Source organism: Peromyscus eremicus, chromosome 22 (genome assembly GCF_949786415.1).
Source record: "Peromyscus eremicus chromosome 22, PerEre_H2_v1, whole genome shotgun sequence".
Taxonomy (NCBI): domain Eukaryota; kingdom Metazoa; phylum Chordata; class Mammalia; order Rodentia; family Cricetidae; genus Peromyscus; species Peromyscus eremicus.
The window spans coordinates 9,860,604-9,886,038 of record NC_081437.1 but is presented as its reverse complement, the minus strand read 5'-3'; the positions used below and the strand labels follow the sequence as shown (position 1 = coordinate 9,886,038).

Genomic DNA, 25,435 nt, shown 5'->3' with positions numbered 1-25,435 from the left:
AAGGTGGGCAGCATTTAAAAAAGAAACAAATAAAAACTATGTTTAGAATAGGGTGAAATGGTCCAGGAAGAACCGCTGCCTTCACAAATGCTGCTCTGTCCAGAGGACCAGCACCTTCAAAGAGCCAAAGGGTTTTCTTTTTTGTTTTTCCCCCGTTCATCATCTATAAATGAGAAATCTTCAAGGAGACTGGTGTTGCAATTACAACTAATCCTCCCCAAAAATTAACTGTGTTGAAGGCTTTGTAATTTCCCTAGGTACAATTTAGCTGTCACTTACTTGAAAATTTACTCAAACATGCGCTCGCTCGGAGCAGCACTAACTTCACATGTCAAGTGCTTTCCAGCCAATTGAGTCTAAACTGGAAGTCGGTGTTAAACAACTGAATGATTAGACAAGATAGCTCATTTCCCTGCTCTTTTGTTCAGAGTAAAATGCCACATTTACATTATCAGGCTCAACAGGATTTTCTGACAGAGGCAGAAAAAACCCTTCCTGCACACTGTCCGTAAGAAGCACATGAAGCCTGTCATTTACCAATCATCCTTCAAAAAGCAATAGCCATGAATGTAACTTAATTACGACCCAATGATCCTTGACGAAAAATCATCTTATCACTGTCCTGTCCCCCTAGGGCAAATGAAACACTTTTTGTCCTTTGGCACTGATGATGCTAAATTCTTAATTGCAATAATGGAGTAAAAGAGCCAAACCTCCTTAATTTCCTTTCAACATATAAAGAGTTTTACTCTAGAAGGCAAGCATGCCCACATCTAATAAAAGTATCCAGTACAAATGAAGACGCTCAAATTGAAGGGGAGTGTTTACCCCAGAATAACCAGCATTTTAGAAGTGTGCCTCCCATTTATGTGACATATATGTAGCTAGGCTACACTGTTTCAAATTTAAATTTCTACAAGTTCACCTTAAGGAAATTAGGACATTTATGAAGAACTCAACATTAATTTAGCAACAGTTCTGGGAAGAGAAATGAACAATATCCGTGCATAGATTAAAGCACAAATCAGCACACACAAAAACTCCTTAATGGAAAGCAGAAATTAGAGCGCTTTGATCATCTGTACTTATTATAATCCAGTTAAGCAGCCTCGGATACTTTCCACACGCGACAAACCAAATGGATCTAAGGAGACCTGTGAGTCTGAAACGGCATCGTATTCTGAGTTTGTTTCCTTTAGTGTGTTGTGAGGACTACTCAAAGCTCTCTTACCTCATTTTGAACAAGTCCTTTCTGCTTTAGTAACAGAGGACCTCTGTCATCTCCCCAATCAATAAGGAGTTGAATCAAATACACACAATTTACAGCAAAACAAAATACTTAACGGAACATTCAAATGGACTGCATGTAAATAAAGGGCTTAAAGACTGTAACAACAGGAAGCGCACAAACATTCAACTCTCTTTCTTGTTCACTGTTAAATATTATCACATGGATAGTATAAAAGTGGGTTATTTACCAAATTCTTTATAATTATGTAAACCTATGACGATCTTGCTTTCCCTTATCAAATGCATATAAACAAAATGCATTATTTCCAAACCCACAAAACAATTTTACAGTATACATGTAACATAAGCTATTATTTCCTGTGTTTTATCCAAATGTTGAAAAGTCAGTTCAAAATGAAAGCCAACCGAATCTTAAAGACTTGCTTTACAACTGTAACGTGAAAATGATATCCTCTTTAGAGTCTTTTGCAGTGACATGCCGAAAATAAATGAAATCATGGAGATCCTTAAATTGGTGTTCTGAAACTGTTTTCATAATTTTATCCCAAGTTTAAATAAATAAGTAAGGCTCATTTTGCAGATGAGCTCATAACCTGCTAGAGTCAATTATGTGATTGATATTACTGAAAAGTCAATGTGATTAAATCAAATCAAATACTTGTGGCCATTTGGGTGGCCTTGCGGAGTTAATCTTGGTACTTGTCATGATTCTGAATTAATTAGCTATCTTCTATCAGAAAAAATATAATTGAATAAAAGTTTCAAAGTTAATATTTTATCTCAGTTTTTACTAATGAAATGCTACTAGAGGAGTGGTTTTGCTTTATTTTATTTTTATAAATATGAAGTTTCCTTTGTTTCAGTTTTACTCTTCCCATGAATCTAGGGCAGTCAACATGTTTTTAGTATGACAGATCAAACATAAAGACCTTGTCATGGAGGCTGTCTCTGGAGAGACAAAACAGACAAAGAAGCAGACACACAAAACAAACAGAAGAGAAGGGACTACCTTCTCTACGTGTCTGCGTCCAGTGCACCCACGTCCGCAGCCCAGACAGCGAGGACAGCAAATGTGACGGGAGACTAGCATCTGCTGTTCTAACAAGCAGAAAGACAGAGCCTGCTCCACGTTAGCACAGCTCACGCTCTGTCCACTTCGCCTGGTTCACGAGCCCCATCTGCAGACCTCTTTTGGAAACTTTTCACGTCTCTGTCTTCAAAGTACTCCTGTTTGTAAGACACTCCTCTGCCGTGACCTCATTTTCTTTGTTAGTTATTTGGTTTTGCCCAGTAGTGTAGGAGGGCCTCTTTCTTCTGGGCGCTGGGCCCATTTCTTTCAAATCCCCGTGGAGAGTTCCACATGCAATTTGCAGAGATGGGCCTTTTAAACAATCAAAAAACTCCACTAGGAAGCATATTAATTATAGGATTTCTATTTAAAGTTGGCTGTGAGTATGAGAACTCAGTACACAGCAATTGTTTGAATCACTACTTCTGGAAAAGAATGGAATGCTGCGATTGTGAAGGTGAAGATTTGTACATTCATCTAACTTGGTAGCTGTTTATGATTGAATGGCCAATCAATTATTTTGGGTATGCGTACATCCAAATGCACAAATACACATTTCCTAACAGAAAGCTAGTTAGAAGAGATATTTTCAATTTTATATTTTAAATCCAACACTATCATTCATATATACAGTCATTATACTACCAAATAAAACTAAAACTACCAGAAATTATGAGAAACAATGAGAACCATCTATTTTAAACTATAAAGTCAGCCCACAGGAAAATCAGGAACTCCTAGTCACAAGAGACGCACACTACAAACTACATTAATCCAGGGACTAGAAGACAAACAGGTAAAATCTAAAATAAAAAGAAGCAAGGAGTGCTTAATCCATCTCACGAGAATTCTCCCTCCTTAAAAAGCACCAATTTAGGCCGGGCGGTGGTGGCGCACGCCTTTAATCCCAGCACTCGGGAGGCAGAGCCAGGTGGATCTCTGTGAGTTCGAGGCCAGCCTGGTCTACCAAGTGAGTTCCAGGAAAGGCGAAAAACTACACAGAGAAACCCTGACTCAAAAAACCAAAAAAAAAAGCACCAATTTAGGACTTACTCTACAAATAATGCCTTAAACTGGCCACCAACGAGGGCACTGCCAAGGGAAAAGGCCAACCTCAGAAAATCTTGCCTTACCAACAAAATTGATTTTCCCATAAAGAGAAACACTTCTCAAATAGAATAACTGCATTGGTACACGTGGTTGAATATCAAATAGGAACACTAGGAGAGGTCTGTTTATGACCTGGATAATAGTCATGGGGCATAAGAAGAAAAATCCAGAGGATCCTTGTTTCTTATATTCATTAATAACCAGCACTTATTAGACACAAACTTTGAGGAAACATTATATTCATGTATTTATTTCTTTGGACAGTGGGTTCTCAATGAGTAGGCCAGGCTGGCTGAGAACTCACAGAAATATGCCATCCTCTGCCTCCTATGTACTGTGACTAAAGGCGTGCGCCACTGTGCCTGATTTGTTTTTAGGTTTTGGATTTTGGGTGTTGTTCTATAACTAAGGATTGCCTAAGAACTGACTATGTAACCCGGACTGGTCTCAACTTGCTATAAGCCTCCAGCCTCAACCTCCGGAGTGTTGGGATTATAGGTGTCTGCCACCACACCCAACCACAGATACAGTTTAATGTAATACCATTACACGCTCCTTAAAAAATAGTCACCAGAGACCTCTACTAACAAGTAACACACAGCCACAGGCTGCTGGTGTCTGAAGGGTTACCCTGGTGCACTTATTCACCAGCAAAAGACTCTCAAGGATTCCAAGTCACCAGAGTACTTGCAGAGCATAATCCCAAAATGACGAGGCTCATTCTTGAAGTTCCAACATCCAACATCCCCACTTCAATGAACTTACTTTTCCAGGTGCACAGTGACCAATGGGACGCTTATCCTGGTGGACGGCTGTGCTAACCCAAGAGTCACGATGGCTTCATGCAACTGTTTTACTGTTTCAATTTCACCTCTTAAAGCTGCGCCATTTAGGATGTGGAAAAAGGACACTGTTGCATCTTTGATAACAACACCCTTCTCTTTCATCTCCTTTAGAATGTTAATCGCATCTACAATGAAGTAACACAAAAGACCCTTAGGTAATTTCATGTAGGGAAAACAAACTGCTATTAAAACAGCATTTCAAGCCCGGCAGGAATGTAAATTCTAGTGTATAATGCCGATTTCAAGTTAATTACTACTTGCATTTCTAAACGAGACTACAATTATAAATCCACAATAGCATGGTTTTATCATTTCCCTGCAACTTTGACTACAAATTACAGATAGGGACCGTGTGCCCACTCTGCACCACATAGCCCTGCATGGTCTGCCCTGTAGCTGTAAGATCCTCCTAAATGGATGCTTTTATCGTTCAGAGCTAACATCTGCTAAATCACACCATTGTTTCTTCAGCAGATGGCTTGTCAGGAGGCCAGATAATAAAGATGTGTTTACACTGTATATACAGCCAGACTAATGGTCTGATACCGATAGGGCCTGTTTGCTATGTCGATACTAATTAGCCAAGCAGAGCCAATGAAAGCTTTCCAAAAGACTGCATGTTAATACATTAGATTCATTAAGCTTCATTAGGAAGGCAGAAACAAACATTTTAGGATATGAAATAAGTGCATTTTTATAATGTTTGTTCTTAATTATTACAGACAAAATGTTTTGACCACTTTACAAAAAGTGATTTTTTTTTAAAAAAGCAGGCTGATTTGTGTTAGAAAGGCTTCCTAGGAAAAATGTCAATATTCAAATCAAGTAATTTCCCCTTCCATCTCTTCCAAAAATCAAAGAGAGGAAATGTAAGGAGGAAGTTCCAATACAAAGCTGATAGGCACACCAAGAACCTGCAATAGGAAGACTGGATTATCAAGTGTAACTCATCATTATTATTAGGCTTAGAAATTTTTCAACGAGGAAATTTGAGCATGCAAATCATCCATGTAATCAAATTTGCTTTTTCAACTAAAATATATATTTTGTTAATGTTATTAAGGGTTAAGACAAAACTGCACAGTTCAGATTCTTATCTACCAGGTTATGTTTACAGGTTTTATGTTCAGCCTTCAGATCTCTTTAAGCAAAAACAAAGCCATTAGTGCAGGCATCTAAGCAAATTGTGCCATAAGTCATGATCTTCAAACTCCATCCAAACAGCAATGCTAATAAAAACTAGCTGCAGAAATGCAAAAGGCACTGAGCTGTGCAAATGTAAATGACAAGCTTGCCAATCCATTAAAACTAATGGCCTACACTGTCCATGCAGCTCTGGTCGGATTCACATGCAAATTTGTATGCAAAGTGTTCAAGCTCTTTGTAGGACATGATATACCATTAATATCAATTCACGTTTTATTCCAGTGGCAAGGACTGGCATCGCATCTTTCCTCTATGTCCGGGGGCTTACCTTGGAGCTTGCCATGCTTTGCCAACACTTTTACAAGGCCTAGATACTTGGCAGTGTCAAGAACAGCAGAAGGATCTAAGCGGTCACTATAAAATAAACCACAGTTATAAGTCAATTAACTAAAAAAAGGATAGTCATATTCATTTTACTACTTTCCAAAAGCTAATCAAACAGTCTGAATTGTTAGGATACTGGCCTTGACACATAACATGACTGAAACCATGTTTCAATCCACAGTTAATTGCAGAAGTGAAAACGCAGGAACACACACACACACACACACACACACACACACACACACACACACACGCGCACACACACCCCGCCTCACCACACAGGAAAACACAGATGAAGACACACTTTGCCTTCACAGCCCTCTACAAGACACTAGCTTTCACTGCAAACACACAAGGACCTAAAAGGACTTGTTTCCATATTATAAACCTTTCAGTAAGGACAGCGAAAGATTCGTGAGAACCGACAAAATTTTGTGTACATGATATAGAAAGGGAACCATTACGGCCGGTAAGAAGTCACCATCACCACTCCTTGGCTTGGAAACCTAGAAGGTTTTACTGAACGGAAGTGACACCCCAAAGAAAGAAGGACAAAATTAACTAAAGAAACTTTCTAGCACAAAATTAAAAAAACAAAAACAAGCAAACAAAAAACCACTGACAACAAAAGAATTGTAAAAAATGATGTAAGTCACTAACAGTCAACCCATCAGGGGCACTTCAGACACCGGCTGACCTGTTCAGTGCCAGGGTACTTACAATTCCTGTTTCAAGTTCAATGCATCTTCTGCATTATCATGTCGACAGCACACATTTATTAAAGCTGCATAGCCACCAATAACCATGTCCGACTCATACTTTGCTTTCACTTCAAGGGCTTTTTGCATATTCTAAAATAAAAGGATTTAGTGAAAAAGAAGAAAATAATATAAAGGTAAAAATATCATGGCTTTTGTTGTGGTATTCAGAGTTTAGGAAAAGCTAACAGGACTTTAAAAATAAATGGTTTCACACCCTTAACCCTGCCCAAGGTGTGTGTGTGTGTGTGTGTGTGTGTGTGTGTGTGTGTGTGTATACGTATGTATGCAAGCCAGTTATAAATATGCAGGGCTTAAAAGATTTCTTGCTTGTATTTAAAAATTAGAATATTATAGTATTTCCCAAGACTTCTCTAGCAGTCTAATTTCCAGATTTGGAAATACACATAATTGAAAAGTTCCTCAGAATAGTTCAGTATACAAGGAATGTGACAAAATCTGTTTTAGAATGTAACAGAGCCACGATGTCATCTCCAAGTTAGTCACAGTATTTTCCCCTAAAATCACAGGCATATGAATAATAGTACTGAACCCGAGACTACCCTAGCAACTGCAGATACCCTACCAGGAACACAAAGTACAGCTGCATGCCTGCTGCAGAAGGCAAGAGACCCTTTATCTCAGAAAGCTTTTTCCTAGCAGGAAAATGGAATTTCAATCCCTGCATTAACAACCTCATGCTATTTGACTTGCAAATGACTACTGCATGTATCAGTTGCTTGACAATCTGGATATGAGAGACCGGAGCCATGGCTTGAAAGGACATTTGGCATGTATGATAAACCTATCACGGCTGTTACTATCATTCACTTTGTAGATTATCATAAACAAACTACAGCAACCCGAAAACATGCCATTCAAGGTGTCGCCGAAATTAGTTAACCTTCCATTTAATTGCATTGTTCTCAAGTATGACACATACCAATAAAGTGTAAAAATCATAAACATGATATTGCGTTTTACTTCTGTGGTAGAATTCTCTGTAGAATCTTCCCCCCAAGGGCACATGTGAAAGAGAGCACTGGTAATGGTACCTCTTCTGAGCAGAGCAGCAGGAGGAGCTGCTTCAGGACGTCTCCTAGAGGCTGATTTTTAGCTTTTAGGTTTTCAAGTGTTGATTCCAAATCAGAGGAGGTCAGCTGGGAAGTCTACAGGGAAAAACAAAAGTTTACTTTGAAAAGAAAATACAACCCTAGTCATTTTTTCCCTCTAAGCTGGCTTTCTTAATTGTCATAAATGCTGCAAGGGATATTAATTTTGGGGTCTGTGGATGGAGTGGACTCCAGGGGTTTACGATTCCCAAGATTTTATACTAATATCCTAGACCTGTTGGTTTTTCTGAGGTGAGGAATAGTTTTAAAACTCAGAGGTATACAAGATGATTTTACAGGGATATTATTTGAAATTCTTATTAGATGTAGTTTAAAAAACAAAATAAAACACTACTTACTTTTCGAGAATCTACCTTCTCTTTGTCAACCAGCACCTTAACATCCTAAAATTGGGATTTAAATTAGTACAGAATTAGAAAACACAGGGAAAAAAAAAATGTTAGTGAATGTCAAAGGCAAATTTTGCAAGCCTCGCCTCATTTTAATACTATCTTTCTAAAATTCTGCAGAAATTCTATTCATACTGCATTAACCATTATAATTAATGTTTTAGATGTTCCCTTTAATATGTAAACAGTTTCTACTAACAATCAATAAAAGCTTTATTTTTATTATTATTGGGACAAAAAAAATTGTGTCCCTCCAAATTAAACTTAAATGAGATTTTAATAAGTCTCTGCATATAGATGAAGCATTTAATAAAGTTGGTTGCTTACACTCACACACCTTAATCAATTCAGGAACGTGGTAGTTATCCAGCAAATTACGAATGCCTCTGTAGATGTTTTCAGGAACTTTAACATTCTGTGAGAAGGAAAGGGAGAGGTAAAGAAAACACTGAGTTTAGACAACCAAACTGAAATTTGTCTAAGAGAAATTATTTCAGACATAATTTAAGTCTCTAACTCTTGCATGTCATTGAGAAGTGGTCTGGTTGTACTTAAAAGCAGCAATTTCAAATCTAATAGATACATGTCAGGCAGGACAGGCATTATATAGCAAAAATGAAATGGTACCATCTCCTTCAGCTGATGGAAGTATTGTCTCAAATGCTCCTCCTTGGCCTGTACCTCTGAGTCACCCATGCTGTCAATCAAGTTATACAGAAAATAGCCAACAGCTTCTGTGGAAAAAAAAACAAGAGAAAGCATTCTACTAAAATTACTGCGACTGTCATGTTATCAAGATTAATTTATAAGAAATCATTTTGGTGTGAGATGTCACCCTGATGAGAGGCTCTGAAATGGCAACAATGATCACTGAGGCATAGAGATTATGTGGTTTGGGAGCACATATCTAACTGGTGAGTGAAAGGAATATTAATTATTTTCAGCCGAGTGACAGCTTTGCAGTACAGAGTCTTACTTCAATCTATTTTCTCCACCACTCTGTGACAGAAGCGGCCCTGCCCAAGGCTTCACCCCTCTCCTGTCCAAAGCACAGGTAGTGAGTATAAAGAAATGTCTTCACATATTTCTGTACTAATTTTTTGTGGACAATATTTTGAAAATTAGAAATGATTGATAAATACTGAGCATAGAAAGTTAAAATACTGTTAATGAGCAGATACAGTAATCCCACGGAGACCTGCCTATTAGCCAATGAAAAACCAAGATTAACAAAGATGTTTTGTAACAACAGTAATTTTCTTATGCATTCAAGCATAAAATTCATAGGGCCATGTGTTAATGCCTAGAAGAGGAGGTTTGAACTTTCAAGAAGGGTACTTTCTTATAGAAAACTATACAGTCCTGACTTCATTAAATGCCTGAATTATATCTTTTAGATAATAAGTTATATTTAAGTGAAAAATCCAAGACTTTTTCCTACTTTATGTATAAAGTTAACCACACCTGCAAAAAGCTGAAATCATACAGACACTGAGACTCACTGGCTTCTAGACCTATCTCCACAGATGCTATCAGGAACACTGCTGTATACCTCAAAGGCTCCACATTTTGTCTTTTAAAAAAATAATAAAATCATACAACTTAGAGATCTCAAAATGTAGGCATTGATACAGATCATTAGAATTAAGTGTTTTCAGATTTCACTTTCAAAATCAAGAGTAATTACTGCTGTAATCCTTCTAGCCCATCATTACACAGAAGAACAGGTTTGTGGGTAAGTTACAGTCATCTAAATAGAAACGCTACCTGGAGGCTCTCGGCAGTAACGTCCACTCTTGTACAACAGTTCTGTTATCTGGTAAGACAGAAAATCCATGCATTGCAGCAAGAGGAGCAAATAAAAACAAATACAATATGAGATTGAATTCTTGAAATAATAAAGTCTGTCCCCAATGAGGCATTATTCTGTGTCACAGTAATCCCACCCACCCCACCACAGAGATCATTTGGCTTTTAAATAATAGGTTTGTCTTCTAAAACCAACAAAAAAACACACGAAGGAAAACTGCAGTATTTTAGGAAACATCACAAAGAAAGGCGCTAAAGTGATGTTTAAATTTGAATTTAAATACTCAAAAGTTATTCTGCTAACCAGAAAATCTCCCGGGACTGTAAAGCATTATTTCTTATTAGTGTTTATAGTCCACTCAAACTGGATCAAGTGTCCCCCTTTTGAATGAAATACCAGGGAAATAGTAAGTAAAATGTGCTGGACCAGAAAATAATATGTACTTTTTATTTCTCAGTGACATTTTTTTCATTCACTTAATGAGTTTAAAATATGAGTCAAAGACTCAAATGTGTTTGAATTCAGATTCTTATCAATTCAACTCACCAACACTAAAACCATACACAAATTAATTTTTCAGCATTAATGCTATGACCAATTTTTAACTTAAAAAATCCAAGAATACACTTTATAATCAAAATTAATATAGACCTATGGTACTGACTTGTAACCCTATTTGAACCTACAAATCTTCAGGCTGAAGACAACAGAAGCATACAGTAGTTGTCCAAAACGATAAGAGTCAGGACTAGCATGTGAAGTCTACAGCTGAGCTTATCCTGGCATACATAATTAGTGTTAATAAAAGCCAAACTTCAGTTACTTGTATCATCTGTTGGCTGAGACGGAAAAGTGGACAAAACTGATCCTATGCCACCATGAAATGCTTCACTTAATGGCAATCCAGAGGGTAGGTAAGATTCAAAAGAAAAGCAGCCTTCTACAGGCTGTCTACTAAGCAACACACACAAAGACTACTAGTAAATTCTACAGAAACTGAGCTGCACAAAGGTGAGACAGGCGTAGCATTTAGTAACAAATTTGAACACCCATTTAATAAACCAATGAAGTCTCCTTGATCAATGAACTGTTTCTACATACAACCCAACTATATACTAAATTAAGTATAAAGTCGGAATGGCAGCTGTAGTAAAACTAGATAGAGAACTGATTCAAACTACATTTAAAAAAAAAAAATACTTGGGTCTGATTTGCCTAGCGTATGTAAGGCCTTGTGTTCAACCTTGGAACCAAACATAAAACACAACAAATTTAAACTGTGAATTTGAGTTTGTATTCTGATCTTCTTGGGCTGAAATTTTTCAAGAAATCATGAACTGTTCTGGCACACAAACCAGCTGACCTCTTTCAAAGGCAGTAGGTTGGTCTACGTACCATTACATATAGGAATACATATAAACAGATACACATGGATGAATCCAAAAAACGGGGCTAGAGATGAGCTCAGTGAATGAACACTCACTCAGGAAATGTGAAGCACCACCCAAAAACTTATTAAGCCTGTACATTCAAATGCCACCACAATAATTTTAGAAGTTTTGTTTTGAAAGATGAAAATCTTAGTAAGAATTTAAGATTAAGTCAAAGACTACTTGAATAACATTTTTTCTGCTGTTTTAAAACTACCAATATCAAAACTTTTAATCCATTAGTTTGTAGTAATATATCAGAAATGTGTGAAGCTATTAAAACTTGCTCTTGATGGCTTTTCATGCATCACATTATGGTTTGCAGTATTAGGAATACTTACCTTGCTCCAAAGATCTACATCCATAGACCTGCAGAGGGCAGCAAAGGATTAAAAATAAGCTCAGAGGTTCAAAAAGTATTTTAAATCAAAATATATCAGTAATTATATTATGTAATATATAAAAACCACTGCTTTAACAAGTAAATAAATATCAAATTGAATTATTCAAGGAAAGAAATTTTAAAATTTTCAAAATAAACTTTGGCTTGGATAGGAAGGAACCATTAAAAAGCCACCTCTACATGTTGGGGTCCAAGTCTGAAAGGAATGTTTATTTGCATGTACCCCAAGTATCTGACTTACTTGCAAAGGGGAAAACAGCAACTACCTTGACTGAGTGATCAAGAGTAACATCACTCCTGGGGTACTAATGGATATCTATGCCTGTGGACGTAACTCCCTGTAAAGGCAATCTAGCAGGACAACACACCCAGAAGCTTAACGGGGGAACCACTGACTGCTATGAAGTACATTCTGTAAAAACTGCTAGTGTCGTAAAAGACAAAGTTATTCCAGAATAGAGAAAATTGAAAATAGAGGGCAACTAACAGCTATCCCTGAACTGGACTTTGTACAAAAGGGGATGAAATATGAAATATGGAAAAGGACATAAACTATGTTAGCTAAAAATAGCCCAGCAATGTTTAACTTCCTAAATTTGTTAACTGTGCTGAGGTTACATAAGATTGTCCTTTTTGATTACATGCTGAAATATGGAATGATAGAGGGTCATAGTGCTAATTAAGCTCTAAGAACTCTGAAAACGTCCATCTCATATAGATCTATTTCTCATACACACAAACACATGTAGAGGCAGTAAAAATGACAAGACAAAATACTAAATGCTGGAGTATAATATAGATGGATGCTCTGTATTATAAAAATCTGAAAACAATTCAATGAAAGAAAGAAAAAAACAAGAGTCAAATATGGCCTATTTAAATGAAACACCATTTTCAAAGCAGGTCAGCCAATGAGTGTTGACTCCCCACGACTGCTGAGCTTGTTCTCAAGTGTCCAGAGCAGTACATATCCAGTTCAAAGGGAAGACGACAGTGCTTCTGTGGTCATTTTACAGTGTTAAGAAGGTCTGCTTTGCAGGGAGGTACTAAAGGATAGCCTCTACTAAACACGAATAAAGAAAAAAAACATCGGGTGTGGCTGCAGTGATCCAACGTGGACAAACAGAGAGAACCTCCAAGATGAAGGTCATCCAGGGGGAGGGAAGACCAATGTGCAGGGCACATAATGGGTCTACACCACAGGCCACCAGCACCAGGCACCTATACATCTTTTTAGCGTAAGGTACTGATGCATCTAATTATTCATCGATCATGAACTGGTATCACACTTCCTTACCTCTCCATGCCCTGCACTTGAAGTTGATGACAACATCCATGGAAGCATTTTCTTAAATGTAGGAGGGAGGCCATAGTGAGCCTATATTTAGTCACAGGTTCCCCAAATATACTGATCCCTATGCGTCTCAGGACTAACCTCTGACCTTCCCTACTGACTTCCCTGGAAGAGGCTTACAGACTTTTAGAAAAGCAGAAGCCTGACCTGCCCAGAGACTGTTCACATGAGTCTCCAGGGAGACTACTGCTTTCTCCATATGACCAGGCTTCTGTTTAGTCATTCAAAATTAAGTACATATTGTTGAGAATATATAAAATGGCACAATGGTAGAGAAACTCAGGGGAAGGGCTTCCATCAATGTCAGGACAGCAGGGAGCTTCAGGAAGACATGGAAATGAGGAAGGATATGTAGAGGAACTTACAGAACCATGGACATTCTGTAGGGCACAGGTGTGTGTTTGTTTTATATGGTGATTCAATTTTGAGATACTCCTCTGAATGTATAACAATGTATACAACTCACATTAACAAGTACAATAGAAATTTCCCAAGTCCTCACAACTAATAAAACACTGGACTCATTCTGAACCCAGATAAGATGGCTATGTATGAATCTTGGCACGCTCGCTGTATAATAAATTAACGAATAATTCTTGCTTCTTTTCTGTCTATAGAGAAAATAAGTTTCTGAGAAGGTAGAATTTGGGTTTGAAAAACACACTGGCACCATTTCTGTTGAGGACTGACTGCAGGTTTTAAGCAAGCTTTTTCTAGAGGGAAAATGGACTTTGCTTCTGTTACTGGAGTTAAGGAGTCAGAAATGGCTGGGTGACAATGACATGCTGCTCTGGGTTCCAGCCAGCGCTGCTCACAGCTGTCCACCAGTTCCTCCTTCGAGTTTATATGGTAAAAACAGAAAGGGAGCTAGAACAGATACAGACTTTCTCATGGCCAAGAGGAGTAGCAGTGAGGCACATTGTTTCATTTTCTATAGCAATTAGGAAGTAGTTAGGAGCAAACATCTCATTCCACCTCTCAGTTCTGGTGAGGTCAAGATATCACCGACACCAACTTTTTACACAAAGGACTTGAAGATCTGGCATTAACTTGAAGACTCCAGTGGGACTAATGTTGGTCTTAAATGCTTTAGGTTCCAAAACCTGATCTTTCCTTTCAATATATGGCAGGCAGCTATCCCTAACAACACAGACTTTTAAATGCCAAGTTCAGATTGTTGCCAACAAGTCAGAAAACCCCTCTTCACCATAGAGCTCTTCTGTAAGAAACGCTGGCCTGCCACCTAGCCAGTTCTCCAACACCTCTGAAACATGCTACTGTCCCCAGCCACGTCTGTGCTGGCTTCGTTGCCGTATCTGCATCCTGGCAACGGCTCAACACTTCGGAGTATTTTCAATTATACAGTCAAGGGACACTTTCTGCTTGTTCACGAAACCTTTGTTCTATTGTTGATAAAAGTAAAGCAATGTCTTACACTTTCTACACACAACTTCATCCTAGATTTGATAGAAAACTCAACTTCAAACGTGGTTTATTTCCTTATTTGAAGGCAGGATCCCATAGCCCAAGTTCATTATGGTGCTGAGGCTGTGTTGAACTCCTGGTTTTCCTGCCTCCACTTGCAGAGTGCTGAGGTCACAGGCACAGGTCATCTTGCTCCATTTCAGCGGTGCTGGGGACTGAACCCAGGGAAACATGCATGCTTTAATCTACCAACTGAGCTATGTTCTGAGGCCACAAAATACATTTTATATAACTTTATTTTAAAGGAAATTTATAATAAAAAATTTCCTAATAGTCATGAAGCAGTATTCCACTTAAATGACTTAAACTTAAGTGTCTTTGCCTACGCATGTTATTAAACAATTTATAAAATGGGACACTATATACAGACACACACACACATCAATTCTGGTGTTTTTGTTTTAAAAAGACAGCATGTTTAAAGTATTTACTGTTCCCTCACTGGTCTAACAAGGTCCAGATAGAATGTTGCTGGGTAAATAAGTTGTGTCCTCGAAGCAGGCATGGTCAGTACAGGCACCTTTGAACAACCATTTCGGGAGCTTCTGACTGAACACTACTCTCCAAAGATAGGAGAAAGTGATGTTTTTCAAAGTGGTCATGTGATAGGGCTGGCAAAGTATCTCAGCTGGCAGCCCACATCAACTGGGAGGGTTGTGCAGCTAAGAAGGAGAAGGATCACAGTTCCAGGCCATTCTCAACTGCACAGCAAGCTTACGGCCAGCATGGGCTTCAGAAGACTTGACGTGAGGGGCAGGAAATAGAGACAAGAACAACTGAACGGGCCTAGCAGGTAAGGGGGCTTACAAGCCTGGAACCCACGTTTGATCCTCAGAACTCAGTGAAAGGAGAAAAGCCAACTCCTCTGAACTCTACACATGCACTGTCCCCTACCCAGTAATAATGATATACTTAAAAAAAGAAAGTACGTTGGTTAGATTTTTGACAACTTGACACAAGACAGGGTCCTCTAAGAAGGAAGAAACCCAATTGAGAAACAGATGAGAAAATGTCATCAGACTGGCCCACAGGCAAACTGTGGACTTTTTTTTTTTTTTTGACTGATGACTGATAGGAAAGAGCCCAGCTCACTGTGGGTGGTACCACCCCTGAGCAAATCATGGGAAGCAAGTCAGTAAATGGCATTCTCCATGACCTCTGCTTCACTTCCTGCTCCAAGATGCTGCTTGAGATCTCTTCACGATGGACTGAAATAAACTCTCTGAAAGGCAGAGTTGCTTTTGTCATGGTATTTTACAACAACAAAAGAAACTTAAGAAAATCTGAGCCAAATACCTTACTGCCTAAACATGCTAGGAACAACTGCCCACTTAGGCCCTGGGCCTACTATAACTACTAAGAAGGTTTACTAAAGTTGCATAATAATAAGATGTGTATCCAAATTTCCTGTGGGCTTATCTAAAGTGACTTAGATGTGTAATTTCCTGGGCTTCTGATTAACTTTCTTTGGGGACTAAGTCACTTCTGATGAGCCTTCATGTTTAGTGAGTGTGAGGTACTTCCTATGATAACAAGGACCCTATCGGCAAGAGCATGGCTGATCCACTTATAAGCCAACGTCAAGTCATGTTGTTTCGTCCCAGTCACTGAAAACAATCCTAAATTTGCTCACATACAACACGACACTCAAAAGCACACACAACAGGTGGCTTGACTCCTATATGGAATGTTCTGAGAGATTGTAAAATATGCTACTATTCACTTTGACAACAAATAGAAGACTTGGCTATATTAATGCTGACGTAAAGGACTGTAATTACTCTAGTATAGTTTTGAGTTTTTGTTAGTTTTGGGGTGAAGTGGAAGGGGAAAAAATGACCCCAAGTTACAAATGCCTCTAACAACACCCACTTTTTTTTTTTTTTTTTTTTTTTTTTTTTGGTTTTTCGAGACAGGGTTTCTCTGTGTAGCTTTGCGCCTTTCCTGGAACTCACTTGATAGCCCAGGCTGGCCTCGAACTCACAGAGATCCGCCTGGCTCTGCTTCCCGAGTGCTGGGATTAAAGGCGTGCGCCACCACCACCCGGCTTAACACCCATACTCTTATAGATAATGCTACTCCAACCTAAAATTTTACTGTATCTACCACAAGCCACTGATAGCAAAGCCTTTAATAGTGACACATTAAACAGTTGCAGCAGGAGCTCCGAGACTTCAGTCCACTGCCCTAGAACCCTTTAGGAATCTGTCCCCATCAGATGGCCTTAGCTTTATGGTCCAAGTACTTCCACAAGTCTGGAATTTGGAAATATATACTGACAAAAATACTGAAATCAAAAGAAATATCTGTAACTTTGAAGTTTCATCAAGGACAACGTTAATGTCATTACAATTAATTTATTAACACAGTATGAGTTACTTCTTAAAAACCTGGTTCTATTGCAGTTCTATCTGTTCAACTATAGCCTATGCTCTGAAACATCTGACATCCTAACATCACTCTATAGATGTGTAGATGTGCAGGTGGGCATTATGGGGAGGTCAAAGAACAACTCCTATGGACTTGTTGGTTCCAGGGACTGAACTCAGGCCACCAGGATTCCCAGTGCTTTTACCCACTGAGCCATCTCACTTTTTCAGATTGATCTTTTGTTTTTTAAGTGTGTGCGTGGTAGGTATGCACTTATTTGTGCAAGTGCAAATGGGTGCACACAAAGATGTGTGTAGTGGCCAGAGGCCACTTCAGGAATATTCTTCAGTCACCTTCCCAGCATATTTTATGAGATAAGGTTTCTCACTGAACCCGGAGCTCATTGACTGGGCTAGGCTGGCCAGCCCATGAGCTTTGGGGATTTGTGTGTCACCTCAGAAGCATAGGGGGTACAGTGGCAGCCACCACACCCAGCTTTGAACATGAATGCGAGGGGGCGGGGGGAGTCAGAGGACAGATTGGGTTCTCTCCTTCTCCCATGTGGGACCTGGAGACTAAACTCAGATAACCAGGCCTGGCAGCAAGTGCATCTGTACACTGAGTAATCACACTGGATCAATTTCAAACGGGAACATTTGAGCACAGACTTATGTCAACCAGGTGACAATATACTTCACCTTAGGGTAAAAAAATACATGCTGCAACATCCAGTGCTGTGATGTCTACAACTTAGAGCAGTTAGCAAAACAGAAGCACCTGTGTATCTATGCGCACAGCAAGAACAGAAGAAAGCAAGTCAGCCGCACTTGTAACCTGTGAAATACGGAATAGGCAGGCAGGCAAAGAACCACTATTCTTTGGATTTTTTTTTTTTTTTTTTTGAGGTGTGTATGTGACTACCTAAAAAATAACAAAATTTGAGGGTACTAAGGTATGGTTTAAGTTTCTTCCCAAGGGTCCACATGATGGACACTTGGCTCTTTCTCACTGTGGCCTGAGGGGAGACCTCACAGTCCTTGCAGCTGTCCTGGGAAGGGGATACGCAGTTCTCCTGGAACAACGGAGCCTTTTCCCAGAACAGGTTGTTAAAGTGAGTAAGGGCAAACCCTCAGTTGCTCTGTGGCTTTCTGCTGTAGGACATGATCACTCCCTCTCACTTGTTCTCATCACGATGTGATGTGTCACCGTGTGCTTCAGGCAAGAAAGCCCGCGCCAGGTCCATACCAACAAAAACTCTTCTTTCTCTGTTCTGTTCGCCTGCGTTGGTATCTCAGTGTAGCGACAGAAAACGGTAACACTCAGGAAAACTCACTCAGTTTCCTTGAACATGTAAGAGTACTAGCACATACGGAATACAGTCATTACAATTGAATGCTCAAACAGTAATCTGAATATGCATGCACATCGCTTGTTCTTCTGTGTATTTCTCAGAAAAGGTAACAGAGAGGCTGTCCAAACCTAATTCAACTCAGAGTAAGCGCTTGTCTCAAAAGGAGTTCCCATCATCAAGAGATCACAAAGACAAGGGCAATCAGTCCAATGACAGAACATTTAGGCTGGTAATCTTACCTCCGAAAGCCTAGAATTAGGCTGCGTCTCAAAGAACTAAACGATAAGGGCACTGCATTCGATTCCACTGCAAAAGAAAGCGACTGTCAAAACACCCTAGGCCAAGCAAACAAAACGACCCACACCGAGCTACACATCATCTGGCGACCTGGTTCACCTACTTTATCCCTTCCAACTGGGAAACATTACTTAAACATTAGTAAAACGGCTCATGTAAAGTTACTTAATGAGGCAACACATGTATTTGTAACAAAACTCTTTAAAGCCTTTTGCTTTGTTTTTATCAAGTAGCGAATTCATAATTATTCCTTAATATAAACAGTAATTACTTGAATTCACCTTACTGAAACTGTATGTTACTGGGCACTGTGGCACAGTAAGGAAATTAGAAAGATGACTTTTATCCTTACAGAAGATGAACAAACGTTATTTTCTAGGAGTTGTGATGGGTCCTGGTGGACCAGTCCCTTTTCCACCGTGACCAGTGTCTGCATTTACACAAGAGCAGCAGCTAACCACAACAAAACAGGCAAGCCCTTTCTCGTGCTCCGTCACCAGCCCCCACTGCTCTTTAACTTCTCGGAGTACCCGCTTGCTCTGCTACACACTTGGCATTTAATAGTGCACAACCTGGAATGTTTCAATGCTGATCACTAAGCCTGATTTTTCATGTAAACCTTGCCCTAAAACTCTTTGGCTGGGTAGTGGTGGCACAGCACTTAAGAGGCAGAGGCAGGTGGATCTCTATGAGTTCAAGGCCAGTCTGGTCTACAGATCGAGTTCCAGGACAGCCAGGGCAACACAGGGCAACACAGAGAAACTCTGTCTCAAAAAACAAAAAACAAACAAAAAGTGCTTAAAAAAAAAAAAAAATAGAGGTATGATTTAGTTGCTGTTGGCACTTTCGGAATCTCTATTATAACGGAATGGTCAAGTTAATTGAGTCTTTACACCCCATGTAAAGTGGCTTTTGAATGACAGAATGAGTGGGATGAAAGAATAGAGGCAAATCCCAAATGAGAAACACAGCTTATAAAGAATAAGATACCTGGCTTAATTTATAAAAGGCCATAGAAAGAAAATCATTATTAGTTTTAACTCACTCAAACGTACATAAAAATTTTACTTCCACACAGGAACTCTTTTAAACCAATTATAAAACCCTTGGACAAGGAGCTTAAGTTTTTCTATTAATTTCACAGCATTTACATATTTCTTCAAAATATCTAAAAATCATGTACAATATGACCTTGATGAAATTACTCAAGAAACTTGAAAATGGACATACCACATGCCTCTAAACAACCTTGAGTTTTGTCATGCCTACAAAGAAGACCGCGTCCTACACAAATTCGATCAAGAGAGCACATCTATCTCTTCCTCCCCACAACTCGATATTCTCTGTGCACACCTGAGAGCTGCCAAGGACCGACACCAGCAAGTATGGCTCTTCAAAGACCTCTGACTCCGGGAAGTGGGGGGAAACGGGGGGGGGGGGGAGACGGGGGGGACGGACTGTCAAGAAGCTCAAGGATTCTCTGGTCTCAACTTTAACTCCTTTCAAAATTCAATAGACAACTTCTTACAAAAACATCTGGGGGCTGGAGAGATGGCTCAGTGGTTAAGAGCACTGGCTGCCCTCTCAGAGGACCCAGGTTTAATTCCCAGCACCCACATGGCAGCTCCCAATTGCCTCTAACTCCAATCCCAGGGGATCTGGCACCTTCACAGACATACACGCAGGCAAAACACCAATGTACATAGAAAAAAAAAATAAAATAAATCTTTAAAAAAAATTTGATGGTATTTAAAAGAGTATTTCAAAGAATACTGTCAAGTTTTTTCCTTAAAAAGGTGGCCAGAAACATCCAGGCAAGCTGGATGGCTGCTGACAAGAAGTATCTTGTTCCCTTAGCAACAAGCAAGTCTGAAGATCTGGAGACTGATGATAAAGTGGGGGACAAGCTCCCAGGTGTACACAGCCACACTCCTCTGCTAATGCTCCCGTTTCATCTTCTCAGGATGGAAACTCCCTCCACACGTTATGTATACAGTAGAAGGCACACTCAGTATACTCGGAGCAGCCAGCTTTGGTAAACCTCTGACTATCACTTAACATTGGGTGCTGGGCCTCACCCTACCAACATTAGCTAGTTTTAGTTGATGGACTATTATAAGCGCAGCATGTGCTAATAATCTGCTTTTACAAAGCTTTGACCTATACGATCTAAATATACATCAATCAAACTTTAACTTTTAACACTTTAAGAAGATCAAAACTGCTGTGTAACAGGCATGGTGGTACACCTCTAATCCCAGAACTTGGGAGGCAAGAGATGAGAGCAAATCTGTGAGTTTAAGACCAACTGGTCTACACAGCAAGTTCTAAGTGAGCCAGGGCTACACAGTGAGACTCTGTCTCACAAAACTTGCGAAATAAACTAACAAAAGCCTGCTACATTTTAGTTTTAAATGTTTTTCCACAATCTGAATGCCTGACAAATAATATCATGGACATGTTAAAAAAACAAAAACTTTAAGAAACATTTATTTGGGGGCTGGAGAGATGGCTCAGAGGTTAAGAGCACTGACTGCTCTTCCAGAGGTCCTGAGTTCAATTCCCAGCAACCACATGGTGGCTCACAACCATCTGTAATGAGATCTGGTGCCCTCTTCTGGCCTGCAGTCATACATGCTGTATACCTAATAAATAAATAAATCTTTAAAAAAAAAAGAAAAGAAAAGAAACATTTATTCATTAAAAAAAAAAGCCAAGAGATGGTGCTCAATTTTAATCCAGCATTTGGGAGACAGAGGCAGGTAGATCTCTGGGTTTGAGGCCATCCTGGTCTACAGAGCGAGTGCCAGGGTAGCCAGGGCTACAGAGAGAAACCCTGTCTTTGAGAGAGAGAGAGAGAGAGAGAGAAAGAGAGAGAGAGAGAGAGAGAGAGAGAGAGAGAGAGAGAGAGAGAGAGAGAGAGAGAATATTTATTAGGTGCTGGAGAGATGGCTCAGCAGTTAAGAGCACAGGCTGCCCTTCCAGAGGACCTGGGTTCAATTCCCAGCATCCGCATGGAAGCTCACAACTATAACTTCAGTTCCAAAGGATCTGACACCTCATACAGACACATATGCAGGCAAAGCACCAATTCATATAAAATAAAAATAAATCAAATTAAAATATGTTGAAAACAACCAAGTTAAAAGCAGATTTTGCTTCCAGCTCAAAGAACACCTTGATCCAATCATGCACCCTCACTGTGCCTTTCTGTCAATGGATCTGACTTGGTGTGAGGTGCACTACAAGCAACTGTCACTTTTAAATGCTCAGCAAGCATTGGCTGTGCTTTTTGTTAGCCAAACCCGGGAACAGCGTACCAGATGCCTCACTAGATTTCCATAATCTCCACACAACAGGCTGTGTCACCTCAATTTCAGAAAACTGAAACGAGCAGATGCTGATTTCTTCCATGTCACCTACAAGCTCATAAATGACAAACAGGACCCAGTCTTCAGGCTAGCACATGCCCAACGACCACTCTAACACCATGGCATCTTCAAGCTCCTTCCAACTTTAAAATGACTTCCAAAGTTCAAATTCAAGCCACACACTGGGTTCTCCGTAGGACCGTAACACAAGTTGGAACCATTCTTGCTCACACTGTACGAAGTATCACGTACATGTTCTCAACAGCAACTGAAATCAATCAGCACTCCGTCTACTTATGTGGAATACTTACAAAAGGACAAAATGTTCCGTAGGTTCCCATTTATTGCTTCATTTCTCACTTCAGCTTGAGCAAATTTATTACTTGTAAGTAGACATTCATTTTCCTGGGGACAAAGCATACATCAATGGCAATGTCCTTCAGCTAACAATATTTTGATATGCCATTCTAATTTCCTACCTTTCAAATATGTTTATCACCATGTACCAAGACAATCTATTATCTTTTTCAAAGATAATCTCCTAAAACTATATATAGCTGAGTAACCAAGTCTTAGCAAAAAGAAACTTGATGCTAGGGGCCAACACCCCAGTAAGTACTATCAAGACAGACGATCTGTTCTCATGTGTACTACTCATGACAATCCTCTCATTAACAAAGCTTCAAGACAAAACTAAAATGGTAGTTTAAAAGAAATACATATTTTCACTTTATGTTTATGGATTTTTTTTGCTTGCATGAATGTCTGTGCATAAGAGGCATGCCTGGTGCCTGTGGCGGCCCAGAAGAGGGTGTCAGATCTGCTGGAACTGGAGTTACAGATGATTGTGGGGACTGAATCAAACTGGCTCCTTACTGCTCTTAACCCGAGCCATCTCTCCAGTCCCACTAAAATGGTATTTTTTGTTTTGTTTTGTTTTGTTTTTTTGTTTTTTTTCGAGACAGGGTTTCTCTGTGTAGCTTTGCGCCTTTTCCTGGAACTCACTTGGTAGCCCAGGCTGGCCTCGAACTCACAGAAATCCACCTGGCTCTGCCTCCCGAGTGCTGGGATTAAAGGCGTGCGCCACCACCGCCCGGCTTAAAATGGTATTTTGACACATACGGTAAAAATCAAATTTATTTAACTCTAAATATTTCTCACATCTCAACATTAAATAATGTATACAAACCAAAATTTAGCTCAAATGTCTTTATATAGTACAATATTACAACCACCCAGACAATAAAAGGCAAAGAATAAAAGTAAATGACATCTATAAAATAAAATATCACACAAGCATTAAAATGATTTGTAGAGTTACATATTGCTATAGGATACCCACTTTTTCAAAGAGATTTCTTAAGTATACTCACATACAAAAGGAAAATGTTAAGAAAAATAATCATCTAAAATACAAGACTATCTCAAGGAAGTATCTGTGGATGAGTTATACAGACTTACCAAATGACTAGTAGTCTCCACGTATTAATGAATGAAATATAATATTGTCATAATCTTAGACTGATAAAAATGATTTTTAATGTGTAGCTAAGTATTAAACATCACAGTAATACCATAAGGTCTATTAAACATTTAATAGTATGGCTGATTCTGAGCCAATAATGCTTAATTAATGGAAATAAGAATGAGTGTAATCAAGATTCACACAAGTTCACAATTTAGGTCTAATTTTCTCCTAAGAGTTCAACAGTTCTGAAAAAACAAGTCACAAGACAGCAGTGGAACCTGGGGCTGTACTTCTACAAAGAATGAAGTGTGCAGAAAGTCACTGTTTACCAGTCATTTCTAATGTAAGCACATACAGCACGAGGTCAATAGCTTCTTTTGGGAACTAGAGCAGAGAGCTGGGGAACGGAGCTCATTTGGCAGTTATCTCCTGACAGACACCAGTCCTGGACTCGGACCCTAGCACAGCATAAAACACCCAACATGCTAACATATGCCTACTGTCCCAGCACTCGGGAGCTGGGACAAAAGGTCGGACGTGTCCCCAAGCCCCATCTTCTACTGAAGTAGGAAGTAAGGAAGATAAGTAAAAGACACTCAAGATATAACTCCCAATGTTAAGATGATTATAATTATGAAGTTATATATTTCAAAGAAGGGAACATTCTTACAAAAATCTGGACAGCATGCAAGTAAGTACCTTCTGCTCTATAGCTCTTCCTGGCAAAACATGTATTTTGCTTTGAAATTAGAAAATGAAAATTTGTTTTGTTTTGTTTTTTTGAGACAGGGTGTCTCTGTGTGTGTAGCCCTGGTTGTCTTGGAACTTGCTCTGTAGACTAGGCTGGCCTCAAACTCACAGAGATCCGCCTGCCTCTGCCTCCCAAATGCTGGGATTAAAAGTGTGTGCCACCACTGCCTGGCTTAAAAAATGCAATTCTTGCATGGTTCAAGTCAACTTTCTTTTTGATTTTTGATTTCACTATTTTATGTGTATGACTGTTTGCCAGCATTCATGTCTATGTACCTCGTGTGCCTAGTGCCCACAAAGGCCAGAACAAAGCGAGCTCCTGGAACTAGAGTTACAGACAGATGAGCTACCACTTGGATGCTGGGAATCAAATCTGTATCCTCTGCAAGAATGGTCAGTGCTCTTAAGAGCTTAGCCATCTCTCCAGCCCCCAATGTCAGCTCTTCAAATGTCACTCACAACATCTTGCCGCTTCCGGTAGGGTCAAAAGCATGACAGGAAAGTAATGTTTCAAAGCCCAACAAAGATTATTTTTTCAAATACAGGTTAATAAATATATTAGTAATAATGTATTTAGGAAAATTTGTAAGAAAAAATTCTTTAAAAAAAAATGAAGATTGCAGTTTCTACAATGAGACCAAGGAGTGAATCTTTTAAAAAAAAAATAATTTATTTAATTTTATTTTATGTGCATTGGTGTGAGGGTGTCAGATCCCCTGGAACTGGAGTTACAGACAGTTGTGGGCTGCTGTGTGGAACTGAACCTGGGTCCTCTGGAAGAGCTGCCAGTGCTCTTAACCACTGAGCCATCTCTCCAGCCCCTGGAGTGAATCTTTTTAATGCTTCAGCTATCAAGACAGTCTTATCAAGAAAGATGCTGTTTAGTCTTTTTATGCTTAGTTAAACCTATTATATACTAACCAGTGTATTTACAACGCCTTAAAAACTATATACACAAGACCATTTTTAGTCTGCACTCAATGGGTTATTTTTTTTTTTTTATGACAATGAAACGTTAGGGAGAAAGTATTTTCTTCAATTATGCCATTAAAAGCACACTTGTACCCACCTGCAAAGCAGCTCGAACTGACTCTACATTATCAAAGCATGGAAACACATACTGTATATATGTGTCCTGATCAGGATTTACACCCAACTCACTCATTATTTTGAGGATATTCATTATTCCTATGAGATAAAACACAGCAGGGTAGAAATAAATAAAGGGAAGTCATAAGGTTTAGCCTGGTTATTCACTGAA

At 39.2% G+C, this 25,435-nt stretch overlaps 1 protein-coding gene across 1 annotated transcript in view; it reads right to left on the bottom strand.

The window, feature by feature from the left end:
• The window catches only part of Lrpprc (leucine rich pentatricopeptide repeat containing), an 87,621-nt gene that overhangs the window by 37,710 nt on the left and 24,476 nt on the right, over positions 1-25,435 (bottom strand). Inside the window, exons 12-23 of the mRNA XM_059248409.1 lie at positions 25,244-25,362; positions 22,268-22,361; positions 18,528-18,594; positions 11,667-11,694; positions 9,853-9,901; positions 8,713-8,819; positions 8,423-8,500; positions 8,035-8,079; positions 7,619-7,732; positions 6,526-6,656; positions 5,750-5,835; positions 4,196-4,400 (exon numbers count right to left, since the gene is read on the bottom strand). Coding sequence (XP_059104392.1) covers positions 4,196-4,400; positions 5,750-5,835; positions 6,526-6,656; positions 7,619-7,732; positions 8,035-8,079; positions 8,423-8,500; positions 8,713-8,819; positions 9,853-9,901; positions 11,667-11,694; positions 18,528-18,594; positions 22,268-22,361; positions 25,244-25,362 — 1,123 coding nt within the window. The remainder of the gene's footprint in view (positions 1-4,195; positions 4,401-5,749; positions 5,836-6,525; positions 6,657-7,618; positions 7,733-8,034; positions 8,080-8,422; positions 8,501-8,712; positions 8,820-9,852; positions 9,902-11,666; positions 11,695-18,527; positions 18,595-22,267; positions 22,362-25,243; positions 25,363-25,435) is intronic.